Genomic DNA, 15,673 nt, shown 5'->3' with positions numbered 1-15,673 from the left:
GGCCTACGTCTTTTTGGGTTGGTGGACTGGGGGGGGTGAGGGTGGGTTGTTTGGACTTCAGCAGTCACCCCCTGTTCTCTGGGGCGTCGACTCCAGGCTGGTGCTGCTGCTGGTGTGTGTCACAGCCGCATCTTCCACCACCCAGCGCCCCTTGGGTCAATGGGAATAGAAGCTGGTGAGAATTGGGGCGCGGAGACCAGAACAAGACATTTCCATTAGTCGCTGCCTCACCACTCACACCACACACACACACCCGCTGTCTCTCTGAGGACACCAGGAGTCTGCAACACTTCTACCCAGAATGCACTGCTCTGCATTAGCACCACTCCGCTGGACAGGGGGACCAGTGGCATGTGACACAGAAGGGAGGGGGGGGGGTCAAAGTTCAGGCTGAAGAACCGCGACCCATAAAGACCCTGATGCCCCCATTCCACTCCACCTCTCCTTCCCAGGGGTGACCCGACAATTTCAACCAACCTGGGTCCAGCTTGTGTCCAGATTTCTGCAGATGAAAGAGAAGTTGTGTCTGGGCATGCTAGGGGTCAGTAGGGAAGGTGGACCTAGCGTCAGCCGTGACCCATGACCTCCAGGGATCGAGTTAGGTTACATTTGGTTTGGACGGCTCATCCCAGCTGCCCCCCCCCCCCCCCCCCCCATCCAGCCCTTGACATGGAGTGCACTATAATGCCAGCCCCGTCGAATCCCCTCACCATCAAACGACGAAGCTCCCCATCGGTTTTACCTCCCCCCTCCTCCGTTCTCTTCTCTGTTTTCGCCCAGTTTTCCGCCCGTCTCCCTCTCCCTTGCCTCTCCCCGTGGCGGAGGTAACTGACCGTAGTGAGAACAGCACGAGCCTCCTCCGCCGCCTCCTCGCCTCGGCACACCTCAGCTCCCCAGACGCATTAGCTTAGCGCTTAGCTTAGCACAGCCCAGTGAACAAGCAAAGCCAAACAAGACAGCAGGGGAGGACGGGGTGCTGCTGCACCATCAGCTGGAAGGGGGGGGCGATGTGGGAGAGGACAGGGTCAGCGATGAACTTGTATGAAAGGGGGCCCCTCTTTAAATTTAACCTTTCGTGACATCACAAGTGTTTGTGTCCACACGATGCATCTGGATGGAAACGGCTTCTTGTGATGTCACAAATGGGTCGATTTTGATACTGTTTCTTACAAAGGCCAATAAACAGCACACCTCGTGGCAAGATCGGGGTCCCAATTCTTTTTATTTTTATCATTTGGCCAAAGACAGCACACACACACATCCCCCCCAACACACACACACACACCCATACACGCACAACCTTTCCTCCTTTGGCCAGCGCCCCTACAGAGAACAACCAGCGACAACCCTGATCTCTGATGGTTTCAAATCCACCTTGCTCTGCGCTACCAGCGCACAAAACACTGGCGTGTAGCAGGGTCGAAACACTGCTTACCTCTGCTACTTGTTGTTGTTTTCCACAGTCACCCGGCAGGCCAGACTCCTGCAGTCCACCAAATCACAGGCATTAGTGAGCTCAAGTAGCTCCGGAAGTAAATAAAGAGGGATAACATAAATCACTAAAATAGCCCTCTCATCCCCCCTGGCCTCGCTTGCTCCATTATTCTGCAGCTCGTTCCTTTGCTAGCTCTCCTGCCCGCCTCCCTCCCTCCCTCCCCTCCCTCCCTCCCTCCCTCCCTCCCCTCCCTCCCTCCCCTCCCTCCACAGATCCAGATGTCTGATGCGATGCTTTGTGCTTCCATCATCTGACTCAGAGGGAGAATAAATACATACAGTATGGAGTACGCGTCTCAGTCAGGAAGACGATGTAGGCCTTTTTGGAGCGTTTCATCCCCAGACTTTATTTCTGTAGCACCCTTAAAAACAATCTGTTGGCTCCTGTCACTCAGCTGTGGCTAAGGGAAATAAATGTGTGTGACTGCGACTCCCGGCTCATTTCTGATTAAATCGCTGGGTTCGTTGGGAAGAGGGATGAGGGGGGTATCTTTACGGTTATTTGTTATCCCTTTTGCTCCTTTCCTCTCCGACTCTATTTACAAGTCTCTAATCTCCGTCTCTGCACAGTGTACAGCACTGCACCATGATCCAAATGGCATGTCTGTTCCGTGCAGCTCAACTTGCAGAGAATGGCAATAACACCAGGCCACACGGGCCAGACAGTCCAGAGCTAATTCAAGGCAATGCTTATGCGTATTGCCCTTCATCAGTCGCTGTCCCAAAGGGCTTCCTCGGCCCCACAGTACACAACAACCCCTTAACCCCAGCCTTCAAACACCAAGGAAAACGTCCTCCGAAACCAGATGGAAGGAAACCTTGGAAAGGAACCTAGAAAAGGGTTCCCTTGGTCCAGAGGTGATGAGGAGTTGCACCCCTTGGTTAATCACTCTTTATCGTTCTTTGGAGAACGATATAACCACCAAAGAGCAGATAGACATCAAGGTTAGGACGAACTTCATCTCTGGGTCCAGTAATAGCAGTCAATGAAATAGCAGAACTTATGGTGGGACAACGGCCAAGAGCCTGGGCAGGAAACCAGAAGACTGAAGGGGAGGAGTTACATCTTGTTTCCTGTAGTATCAGAGATATTCTAACGAAGAAAATAGATATTCTAACAAAGAAAAGCTCATTCGCGCAAATAGCCAAAGCTTTCAGAAGGGGAGTTTAACCAGTGTATGTCTACTCTGGCTAGTCGCACGGTGCTAACCTTTGAAGACACTTTTGTTTCTTACAGTTTACTACTGCTGGCTACTGAGTTTGTTGTGTCCGCTGTTAATAGCCAATCCCCGCTGATCCCCGCTTCCGGCATCGTGTTTGGGCCAAACAAATATGAACCGAAAGAAAAAGAAATGCCCAACCCGATTTCAGCTCATCTGCATTCAGATTCCCGATTTGTCATCAGTCTCATTGGTGAGAATACAGGACGTCCTAGGACATACATATTCATCGTATTCATTCAGTTCCCCCACCGTACATTTCAGAGTTCTCCCTCTGTGCCCGACAGCGATTACCATACTGTTCCGTGTTAGGCAAAACACAGGGCCTGGAGAGAAAAAGGAGAACATGCTTGTTCATGTTTAATTTATGCTGATAAAAAATGCATGCTTTGCTTTTCCTCTGTTTCTTTTGCTGCCTGCCGATCCGAGATGCGCGTGCGCCATATTGTGGAATCCCAACTTGCAGGTCAGGATCGCATCCGGAGAGAGTTGGAATCACTGCCACAAAGACATCTCCCACACCGCATCTGTGTAATTAATCCCCTTCTAACCGAATACATTATCTACAGGCCAGCTAACCTTTGGAGAGCGCGTATTTTAAGCAAAAAGCAACCACATTCCCTCTAGAAATGATAATCATGAGAATAAATCCCTTTACTTAATGGATGGGGGAAATGGAAATGGGGCGAAATAGTGGTTTGATATCCGCAGGGTTTGAATAATACCGGGTTCCTCAGGAGTAGGATTGTTGATTCCGCTTTGAACAAATAGGATGGATTCTAGGACATCAGCGCATTTTCCAAAGGGAGGACATCTTTCAAACTCTCCTCTGCATCACTACATTCACTACAATCACTTGGTGACTTCAGAACCTGATCACTACTGCCATTCCGTTATCGCTCTCTCATTCTCCTCAACCTGTTCTCTGCTTTCCTCCCCCATCCATCCCTCTCTCCCCCCCGCCTTACTCCTCTTCTCTCCCCCCCTTTTGCACTGCTTGTGTCCCTCCCTCCTCCACACCCCTCCCCCCTCTCTGCACTCCCTCTCTCCGCTGAGTTGGAGCCTTAACAATGGGATGATGAGACAGTGCTTCAACGTGGTGGTGCTAGTGGGGTGGATTACAGGATCAGGGGGCTTAGTATCCAACACGCACTATTATGAACCAGCATAGTATTTAATGTAGTTGTTCTACTTATTTTTGTGGTTTCAAATTTGGTTTGAATGAGTACAAAAGTAACCGTGAATCCTAACCTTAACTCACAGACACATCGGTTATCCCTAGCCATAATGGATAAACCTAACAAAAGCCTTAGCCCTAGCTAAGGCCTAGCCTTACCCCTAGCTAACACCTAGACCCAACATCTGTTAGTTAACTGCAGATTAAGGTGGGGTTGTAATCGTAAACTACAGGTACACACCAAAAACCAATCCACCAAAAGTGTATGAATATATTTTTTTACTTATGTATCCAAATTAATTGTGATAGATATCTATTTTAAACAAAAACTATTTTATTGCCACCGACTTATAAAATGTAGTTAACCATCATAAAATATGTTCTGCTGGACAAGTGGGGGAGTGTAGAACAACATTGTCGATATAACTCTTAATTCAATAGATCATACAGAAATGCTTTTCACCACTTTGTCTTCATTTTATCATAATAAAATGACACGCATGCCTCACATCAAACATCAGCCCTCTTTAATTATCTTAAAATCAACCAGAAGACTGCAATGATGTTGTTTCCCAGCAAATAAGACTGAGTTGTTTTCAATTAGGCGGCAGATTTTGTGCTCTGAGACAGAGAGAGAGGGAAAGGGGGAGGGAGAGACAGACAGAGAGAGAGGGAGAGGGAGAGGGAGAAACAGACAGAGAGAGAGGGAGAGTAAGAGGGAGAGGAAAAGGGAGAGGGAGAGGGAGAAGGAGTAAGACAGATAGAGGGGGGGAGACAGAAAGAGGGAGGGAGTGAGAGGTAGACAGCAAGCAAGGAGAAAGAGCGGGGGAGAGAGAGAGAGCGAGAGAGAGAGTGAGAGAAAAAAAGACACACACACACAGACTTATAAAAAGAGGCCGAGAGAGAAATATCGATGGATGAATTAATCTTCCGAGTGACATCGTCCTCATATCCATGGACCAGAAACCGACGGAGGGATTAAAATCCTCCTGTGATGAGATCATCTGATTGTTCTGGATCTCTCGTTTCGTGTGTCTGAGGCGTGAAGGCTTTGCTCAAACAGTCACGAGAAATTCACCGATCGAGGAGAGAAGGGGAAACTGAAGGAGACAGGGTGCATCATGGGAGCTCCCAATCACACGCCTATGATGGGCTATCTGGTGAGCTTAAGGGGAATCCTAGCAGCCAATTAGCTGAAGACTTGTGGCAGGTCTTGTCTGAGCCTCGATGACACCCCCGACCCGACAGTGATTATGTACACAGAGAGAAGCCAATTCATAAACACAGATGCACGCACAAAAGACACACATGATTACAAGCAACACACATGCATTATGAGCCCTCACACCCTGACCAATCAGAATGAGGGTTGAGCTACTCCCTAACAAGCCCTCTCCTCCTGACCCCGGCGACCTCTGAGGGACCCTGCGATACAAGGAGCCCAGGGCCAGGTTAACCCGTAAGCCCCAGACCTCTGCCCCGGCCCCCCCCCCTCCTCAGGGCGTAGCCCCACCTCCCCCTCCGCCCCCCCCCCCCCCCCCTGTCCCCCGGTGGACTCCAGACCAATGTCTCCTCTTCTCTCCCTCACTCTCTTTCTCTTCCATTCCTATCTCCATATCGCTCTTGTTGGCCCTCCCCTCCAACTCTTTTTCTGTCTCTCTCTCTTGCTCGGTTTCTCTCGCCCCCCTCTTTCTGTCTGTCCCCTCTCCCTTTCCTTGCCCTGAGCAACTCAGCCGAGCGACTCCCCCCCCCCCCCCCCAGCCCCCTACAAAACAATCATGTGCACACACACGCAAAGCATGTAAACACACACACACCGACACATGAATATTTCACATTGCACAGACAGACACATAACAATGGAAAACTTTCAGAAATTTGCCAAAGCACTCCACAACCACCCACTCCACACACACACACACCCACTCCACACACACACACACACACACACAAACATTCACACACACACACACACACAGAAACATTCACACACACACACACACACACACACACACACACACACACACACACACACACACACACACACACACACACACACACACACACACACACACACACACACACACACACACACACACACACTCCTTTTGGCCAATGTGAGCTTTCAGTGGCCTGTTCCCCAGCTCTGCTCTGGCATGGCTCTGGTTCTGGTTGTGGAGGGGCGTTGGGTCCCGGCTATGCTCCACACTAAACGGCTCCTAGATGAACTGGTGGGGGCTGAGCGAGACAGTGGGAGAGTACGGAGCTCCATAATGAAGTGGGCCGCTGAGTGTGGCAGTAATGGAGGGCTTTGGCACGGAGCCGCTGCTTATTCAACCAAAGGACTCTTTACCGATAGAGAGAGATTAATCAAAAGCTGACCGCTGACCGCACACACACACACACACACACACACACACACACACACACACACACACACACACACACACACACACACACACACACACACACACACACACACACACACACACACACACACACACACACACACACACACTTATTAACACACACACACACACACTTATATGCACACACACAAACACACACACTTATTTAGACACGCAGACACACACACGCAAACACACACACACACACACACTTATTTACACGTGCAGACACACACACACACACATACACACACAGACATACACACACAGACGAGTGTCAAATACACTTGATAATCGAATGTACTTTGGTTTGGTTTTATCGGAAATGGCTCAGACGTGTACTCTTGTGCAACACATCACAAAACATCTTGTGCCCCCCTCTCCCTCCCTCCCTCCCCATCTCCCTCCCTCCCTCCCCCTCGCTCCCCCCCCCTCCCTCCAGGCCGGCAGCACTGCTCTCGTCATCTGGGCCCTCCAAACGGGGACCATATTGGATCGAGACGCTGGCAATCAGGGCCGCGGTTCATCAGGAACAAATTAGCCCGTCTCTCGGCAGGGCCGGGCTCCCATTGGCTGGGCGGCGCGGCCCGCTCTGTTAGAGGGCACCCCAGACATTCCTGCGGATAATCTTTTCCATTCGCTGGCCCCGGCGAGGACAGACCCAATCACAGCACAACGACGGCATTGTGAGGAGGCTGCTGGCTGCAGCGCACGGCCCTGCTCTCTGTGGCGGGCTCGCTCTCGCTCTCTCTCTCGCTTTCTTTTTCTCTTCCTTTCTTTCTACTCCCCCTCTCCCTCTCCCTCTCCCTCCTCCCCCACCCCTCTCCCTCTCACTTCATGTCCCTCATTCTCCCTCTTTTTCTTTCTCTCCCTGTCTCTGCCCCTGTCTCTCCCTCTCTTTCTCTCCCCAACCTCTTTCACTCGCACTGCATATTTCTCTTTTTTTCCCCACTCCCTTCTCTCCTACTCTCGCCCCTCCTCTTTCTATCTCTCCCCTCTCCCTCTCCCTCCTTCTCCCCCTCTCTGTGTCTTTCTCTCGCCTCCCCCCTCCCCTACCCTCTCTCTTTCTCTCCTTCCGCCCGAAAAAGTTGTTTCCCGGCATTACTCTTTCTCAATGACTTCATGTTGAAAAGAGGAAAAAAGAAAATCAATAAAAAAAATAGGTTTTTTTTGGGAAGAATTGGCGGGAGAATGGCTACCTGAACACTATAGGGCCTCACAGACCCTCACATCCCCTTCCAGTAAAATAAAAAAAATAATACTTTCCGAAAACAACCTCCCAAACAATGAGAAGCCACTAAAACCAGAGTCTGGCCACATCAGTTGTGGGCCCCAAAGAGCGCCAAAAGTCCCAAAAAGCACTGCTTTGGTCACCACCACAGCAGCTTGTCATTGCGGTGGCGGTGGGCACAGGGTGGCAAGGAGAGGGGGGGGAGGGGGGGATCACGCCATCAGAGGAACAGTGGTTTGATTGGTAGCAACAGGTTCCATAATTAGAAGGACATGGTTATTACAGAGGGTTTAAAACCACATGGACTCTGTACAGCTGTTCTCTCAGAACCAGAACCTCACCACTTACATTTATATTTCTATACATGTATATTTTATAACTAAAATATATTTATATTTATATAGTTGTTTGACTGATGTTTTTATCCAAAGCAACGTTTAATATAAGTTCCATTCCGGAGCAGTTAGTAGTTAAAGCATCTTGCTCAAGGATGCTTACGGGTTAGAATGTAATGGTGGGGTTTGAAAAAATAAATCATTGACAACGTTTACCAATGTCTACTAAGACAGAGATAGCTGTCTCGTTATTACTCACTGCCTTCATTGGTCATGTCGCGATCAGCCAATCAGCCATGCCAGAATTTGCGCAGGAACCCGCCTTGACAAGAGGATGACAGATTGCAATGCCATTTGGGTTTTTAGACCAGAAGAGCGTGATGACATGTAAATTCAAATGCATTAGACTGGGGGCGTTGTTGCGCTGGCACATTGAATGGCCGATTGCAAATTGCATTGCCATTTTAATAAAGAGACTAAAAAACCACGGCAATATGGAATGCAATTGATTAAGCTTTCATTCAAATCAAAATAATTCAGAATTAATTGAGGATTGCAGTGCCACTTTGCATTTTGAATTGCCGAATGCATAATGCATTTTCAAACAGCGTGATCAAATCGTACAATGAATTGCAAAATGCATCGCCATTTGAATGCAGAGGCCAAAAAGCATCCATACTCCAGTAGTTTGCGGATAGCAAGCTCCAGCATGTCGAGCACTTACAAAAGCACCAGCCCCTTTTAAAAAGGACCAAAGAACTGTTTTTTTTCAAGCAAAACCAACAGAGCCATCGTCTTCTAATCAAGGCACCTCTAATTTTACAGGAAGCCGATCCATCCCCACAGCCAGCCGTGACAGTAAAAAATGTTGCAAATCAATCACAGGTAGCGGTACGAGAACGGTCCTGAGAGCCGGCAGAGACGTGGTGTGCCTTTGACAGATCATGCAGAGACTTGTCGGTTGTCCTGTGAAACAGAGGGGAGAGGGTCCACGATTTGAAGCCTCTTTGTCACGCTCATACTCTCTCATAAGGAAGAGAAAAAAGCCCAAAAAAGCACAGAGTCGATATTTTTTCAGTTACCGGCTGAACTTGCAATGACTCATGGCCCTGCGTTTTAACCTCATGTTTGTGAAACGTGAGGCCAGGAAATGCCTGATCACAAACTTTAATTTGAATGGAATTACCTTTTACATGTTTTCCTGTCAAAGAAAATAACAAAAGATGATAATAAAATAAAATATGTAAAAATATGTATAAATGTATAAATATAGCCTGCGATGGCGGTATTACATAAGAAGAGGCATTACATAAGCAGTACTTTATGCAAGGATATGTTTCTCTACACCAGTTTTTAATAAGTGAAACCAGGTTTACACTTTGGATTAGGGTTAGTGATTAAAAAAAGTAACTATTTCATAGTTATTCACAGGTCGCAAGTGAGAGTTGGACTGAGGCTTCGTGACTCAAGCTGTGTATGAGTAAATATGTACTTTATTCATCCAGAAAAGAGATGAACAATAGTCACAACCGAAGAGCCGAGGGTCAAATTCTACGAAACTCAGCTAAGGACAGAAATATTTTGTAAGCAATGTGAATATATTTTCTTTATAAGGAAGCACAAATACAAAATAATCTTTCGATTCACCGATGAAGCCCAAAATCAATTCAGAACTGGATGAGACATTGAGGAACACGTAATTCGTTCACCCCCATAACCTTCACATGCTCACAGAATCTGTACAAAAGCCCTCAGATTCTGTGCCTCCTTTCCTCTGACCTTGACCAGCTGAGGAAACACTGTTCTTTTATAGATATTTGTTCATGTTCATTGCGTTTCTGTATTTTTAGTGTTTTACTTATGTACATTCGATGATTCATTTACTATTCTCTGTTGTTACTATTATTTTTCTATTATCTTTCTCAGAACAATTATGACAGTTGACCACGTGATTAATCAAGAAAATCTTGATCTGAGCACAGTGTTTAAAATAGTGTGTTGTCTTCATCACAGGTTAATACAAGTCAGACTATAGTACACACACACACACACACACACACACACACACACACACACACACACACACTGACCTAGCCAGACTGTACACCCACACCCACACACACAGCGGAACACATTGGCTTCACCAGACTGTAGTACACACACACACACACACACACACACACACACACACACACACACACACACACACACACACACACACACACACACACACACACACACACACACACACACACACACACACACACACACAGGCTTCATGGACATCTGTTAGGTTGTCCGTCAACAAGGGGGCTCCACATGCAAAGGAGCCATAAATCATAAAACCAGACTGGGCCTTGGCTGGAGAGGGGCCTCTGGAAGCCGCCCCTGACGACAGGCTGTTTGTGTTGGTGTATTGGATGTGTGTGTGTGTGTGTGTGTGTGTGTGTGTGTAGGAATCGATTGCACTTTACTGCACTGTACATACGTCCATCAAATAAATTAATATGAAATAAATCATATTCATAAATCAAAATAAATAAATGATTACCAATTATTCCTGATAGTATATCATCTCGTAAAATTGGTATTCCCAGCCACAGTCAAAAGTTCTCAGCATCCCATATTTTATATTCTAACAATCGTTAAATATTCTTAGCACGGCAAATCTGCATTTTGCCAGATTAACTTTGAAACCTTGAATCGATCATGTAATAATCCTCAGAATAAAGATTTCTATATTTTCAATACTTTTGACCTATCCCAGTGACTTGAATGGAACCTGAACTTAAAACACCGCACAGCCAACAAAAACCTCTTCTGTAGCAAATGCAGCCTTTTGCACATTGGACATCAAGGTCATACGGGAGGGAGGTCAGAGGTCGACGGCGTACGTACAGTGGGGGTTGCCGGTGGCCAGGCGGCGCTGGTGCAGGGAACACATCCCGCTGAAGCAGGTGCAGCCCTCACCTGGACGACCTCGCTGGGGGGGAGGGGCCAAGGAGCACTGGGGCTTCAGGAACCCTGGGGGCGAGAGACACAGACACAGACTGGCGTTAGACTCAGAGAGAGAGATAGAGGGTGTCAAGTCGAGAGAGAGAGAGAGAGAAAGAGACAGAGAGAGGGTAAAGGAGAAGGAGAGAAAGAGAGAAAGCAAAACAGAGAGAGAAACAGAGAGAGAGCAAGAGAGCGACATTGAGAACGAGGAAGAGAGAGCGAGACAAAGAGAGAGAGAGAGAGATTTGCGGGGCGGAACAGAATAGTAGCTAGGGGGGTTCCAATTCCAGCCTAAAGGTTCTTGGGTTGAACCCCCCCCCTAGGGCAGGATGCCCTGACCCCTACATACTCCTTAACAACAATTAGCTATCTGAATTAAATGGGAGCAATTTCCAACGAAACAGATAAAAGCTAAACAATTGTCAGAAACAGTAACAGAAAGAAAGCGGCAAAGGAGAAGCAATGGTGAACATCGGACACAAGACTGGATCCTCTAGGCGCTGCTCACGCTCTTCGCACATGCTCACTGCAGACGTAGGAGGTGCTGTCTGCTAAGGCAGTGTACTTCAGCAGAGGAATGACATCTCAGCATCAGACGTCAACATGCCCTGGCCTTGCCCTGGCCTTCCCCGCAATCATCTGCCAGTGCCCACCACAGCTCCTGAAGGCCGCTGAAGGCTGAGGCGTAGCCAGTCCAGCTGTTTGTTTAACAACGCCAGGTGATTCCCAGCATGTATCCATCCTCTTCCTCACCCTGCCTGTCATACACACGCGCACAATCCCTCACAATCTCAGCAATCCCTGCTTCCAACAGGTTTGCCTTGGAATAAACAGAGCTGGACGCAATCGTCCGTTTGGGATGCAATCATCCAATATCCGGATGCATATTGACAGCGAGCAGAGATTGACATTATTCTTCATTCGTTATCGATGACCAATAGCAGGTGTATTTGGGGGCGTGTGGGGACGTTTGATCATTTTTACTGAGCACCCTTGTGAAAATGAGCCTCCCGACTCACTTCCACTTCGGGATGTAGTGGTTAGGACGCAATGAAGATTTTGAGTACGCCACAAAAATTCAGCCAGCAGCATAGGTTAGGTGAGAAACTGTGATTTATTTTCCACGCTTGAAAAAGTGAAATGGCAAAGCCAAACAAAATACTTTGATAAACAAAACCAAAAATCAACCAGAGGTTTGCTCACTTGCAAAGTTCCGTTAACATGAGAACCACCGAACATGTACCAGCCTCACAGCAAGACGTCTCTCTATGCCTCCACCAACCCCCTTCAAACCAGACAATACCGGGCTTAAATAAAGCCAACCAATTAACTAAAATGGTAGATACCAACTATCATGGGGGTTCACCGACCCAAGTACCATAATACATTTATATTTTATAATGAAATCATATTTGACCACACACTTTATTACACATCTTAACAGTTTGAATGTTGATGATGAAGTTCACTGTTGCAAAATGCAAAATACCATAATAATTAAACTTAGCAAATAACGTCCGTCCCCCCTTACAAACAGTCGTGTTCCTGCATCCCAATCAGGCAATGATTGCATTTCCAGGTGCTCGTGTTGCCTGGGGTTCAAAATGTCTGGGGACCCAGGAAGTTGGTGTGGCTGTCAGGGTCTGTTTGTGTCATGCAAAATGTATGGGTTAACGGCAGAGAATGGGTTATGGAGCATATCGGCTGGTGCCTAACCGATTGCGAGGATGTTTACATGCAAGTAACTGAAAGGTTTTGTTGTTTGCTGCACTGCGGGCGACACTGTGGGCGACAGAAGCCTGATAAAGCGCTTTTATCAGGCTTTATCAGGCGCTTTCGTGTATGGTGTACGTTCCTGCACTTAATGTACCAACTTACTGTATGTTGTACGGCCTGGCACTTAATGTACATACTTATTGTATGACATACGTCCTGGCACTTAAATAGTTGTAAATAGTAGGATTAGTAAATAATAGTAAATAATAATTGTGTAGCATCTTATCCTAGCTTACTTTGTTGTATACAGGGAATGGGTTCATCTAGCGAGTTTTGGTGCCTGGCACTTGGTTCTATGAACCTCCTTACTGTTCTGACTGCGATAAATTGTTTCTCCTTCTTCTGACAAATGTACTTGTAAGTCGCTTTGGATAAAAGCGTCATCAGCATCAATGGCCTGAACCGTCCTAAAGGCCATAACCCTTCTCCTAGTGGGACCAGGCCTGATCCCCATCTGCCCCCACCCGTAGGCCTGCCTGGGACTGCGTCTACAGAGAGGGGCTGGGCTGGAGGATGAAGACGGCAGATACGTGTGTGTGGCTCCCATCTCCATATAGATGTCCTGGGGGGCAGAGGGTGGGTCCGACGAAGAGCGTCTCCCTGTCTGTCTTGGGTGGGGGGGGGGGACAGGGCTGGGGGGGATCAGAAAAATCAGGCTCAATAGGGAAGTCATTATCTGATACAATGGCGGGACTGATGGCAGCATGACGCCCCCACCCCCCACCCCCCCACCCCCCCGAACCACATTCAACACGGTCATTACTGCTGTCTCCGTCAGGCAGACGGAGATAATGCGGACCAGTGTTATCGGAAAATGTTCTGTTATTTTTTTGTTGTTGGTTTTTCATACCTTTTATGATTAAAATAGAGCACATGTATCGCATCAAGATGAAGTGAGGATACTTCTGTGTTTTGGGATTGAAACACACACACAACGTGCACGGATACATTCTGTGCTGCAGCTGACCTCTGACCCCAGTGGTGATCTACACGGCTAAATCCCCCACCTACTTTCTTAAAATCGCCGCTTGTCCTCTTCGAATGGAAATGAGAGGGGGCATCTGATTCCATTCCTGTGATTATGGACACGCGAGCGACGAAAAGACGGGAGGCTGGCCTTTTCCTGTGCTCGCGTAGAAAGAGAGAGAGATGGGGGTTTCGAGAATAGGCAAGGTCTTTTATCGAGTGGGCAGCTCAAGCGTACCTCATGGGCGAAGCCTTCCCTGTGCAGAGTACACGCAAGGACCTTTATGCTATCGGAGTAAACATAGGAATAAGGAGCGGAAACGTACAATGTGGCCCGTGTTTTGAGACACCAATATACTCGACTTTTATTTGCACCATGAAAAAGCGGCCGCCACTCCAGATGAGCTCAGAGAATGACATTTAAAACAGAGGCAAAGGGATATTGAATTAGTTCCCCATGATAAGCTGTCTGAGGCTCTGGAGCGCTGCGCTCACAAGGCTGTGTGTGTGTGTGTGTGTGTGTGTCTGTACGTGTGCGTGTGTGTGAGCGCACGTGTTTGCGTGCATGCACGAGCGTTCGTGTGCGAACGCTCGCTGCCTGCATGCGTGTGTGTGTATGTGTGTGTGTGTGTCTGTGTATGTGTGTGTGTGTGTGTGTGTATGAGTGTGTGTTTGTGTGCGAACGCCCGCCTGCCTGCATGAGTGTGTATGTGTGTGGCACAGATCCTGGCATGTGGAAATAAACGTGTGTGTAGCGTCTGGTCGGCCTTTAAATCTGTTGCTCAACTCTTTGATTGGCGTGATGGATGATTCAGCGTACGGACCGAGTCAGAGCAAGTCTGGGCCAGTGGGAGCGAGCACAGACACTCTGAGATTACGCCAAAAAGCATGGATGACTTCAACAAGCCTCCTCTTTCCGTTGCTGTACGGAGCAGGAAAACAAAGGCGTTTCCCCGCTTTTACTTAAAACTTCTCTGGCCGGCGTGTTAAACCAACAACTGTGAAATGAACATGTGCCACCAAACTATGGCATTATATGTTATTTACTTCATCAACCCTCAGTGAAACCTGTCATGATTACCACAACCGCCTCCGTGTACACATTTGAGCAACGCCTCAACACGATTACACAGCTCTTTAACAATATCCAGCCTTTAATGGATTTGCACGAGGCATCCCACACAATCACAAACCTCTCATAACAATTTACGGTTGATTATTCCTGCGGTTTCAGCCAACGAAGAACGAATCTCATTCAGACTCTTAAACGTGCGCGCTCCGTCATGATGAACTTTCCCATCTTGACCAAGCTAAAATTTTCTTTGGGCACATGGCAAATTCCTGCCCGAATTAAAAGGTCAAAGGGCACACCGTGACACACGCCACATCGCTCCGAGCGTTGTCACCAGTCATTAGCGCGTTAGCATGTGAGCTTCCAGCTCCCCAGTCAACTGAGACTTTTTCCCCCCCCAAATTCTGGGCTAAGCCGAAAGGACAGACAGGGGCCTGAAAAATCCCCTGACTGCGAGTCTTCCACTGGAAGAACGTTCCCACGGGATGCGATTCCCTCTCAGATCCACACCTGGAACCAGACCCCAGGACCGTGGGAGATGGAGAGGACTGGGTCAATAGGAGGATGCCAAGTTATGTTAAGGACGGAATGACTTGGTCTTGGGTTCTGCTTGGTTTGTTTTTGTGTTTCTGTCCACTTGGCACCTATTCCAGTCCTCAACGTCCCTGGAAGGGAATCCCTCTTCGGCCCTCTTGTCATGGTTTCCTCCATCTGGGTGATGGGAATATCCCCTTGTCCTTCAGAGAGATTTAGGGTTGTGAATGCGGCCTGTGTAGCCATTTAAGACTGGATCTTTGAATATAGTCTATTCATGTCAAATTGACTTGGTTCTTCTGAGAATTTCTACTCTTCTTTATATTGTAGGTCCTATCACATGTATTGATAATTTGCTTTTGTATATTAATAGGTCCCAAGCAAAGTGTGCAACAGATCTGAATTAGCAGTTGGAACCCATAAATAGCAATTCAACAAAAGATTTTCAGCAATGCCCCCCCCC

General features: G+C 47.8%; 1 protein-coding gene across 1 annotated transcript in view; it reads right to left on the bottom strand.

Moving 5' to 3' along the window:
• The window catches only part of LOC130372170 (retinoic acid receptor RXR-alpha-A), an 83,159-nt gene extending 69,961 nt beyond the window's left edge, over positions 1–13,198 (bottom strand). The window contains exons 1-2 of the mRNA XM_056577992.1: positions 12,066–13,198; positions 10,764–10,889 (exon numbers count right to left, since the gene is read on the bottom strand). Coding sequence (XP_056433967.1) covers positions 10,764–10,809 — 46 coding nt within the window. The 5' untranslated portion in view covers positions 10,810–10,889; positions 12,066–13,198. The remainder of the gene's footprint in view (positions 1–10,763; positions 10,890–12,065) is intronic.
• Between the last annotated feature and the right edge of the window lie 2,475 nt (positions 13,199–15,673).

This window comes from Gadus chalcogrammus, chromosome 19 (assembly GCF_026213295.1).
Source record: "Gadus chalcogrammus isolate NIFS_2021 chromosome 19, NIFS_Gcha_1.0, whole genome shotgun sequence".
In the NCBI taxonomy this organism is placed as follows: Eukaryota; Metazoa; Chordata; class Actinopteri; order Gadiformes; family Gadidae; genus Gadus; species Gadus chalcogrammus.
The sequence above is the reverse complement of the archived record's forward strand: the minus strand, read 5'-3'. Positions and strand labels throughout refer to the sequence as shown.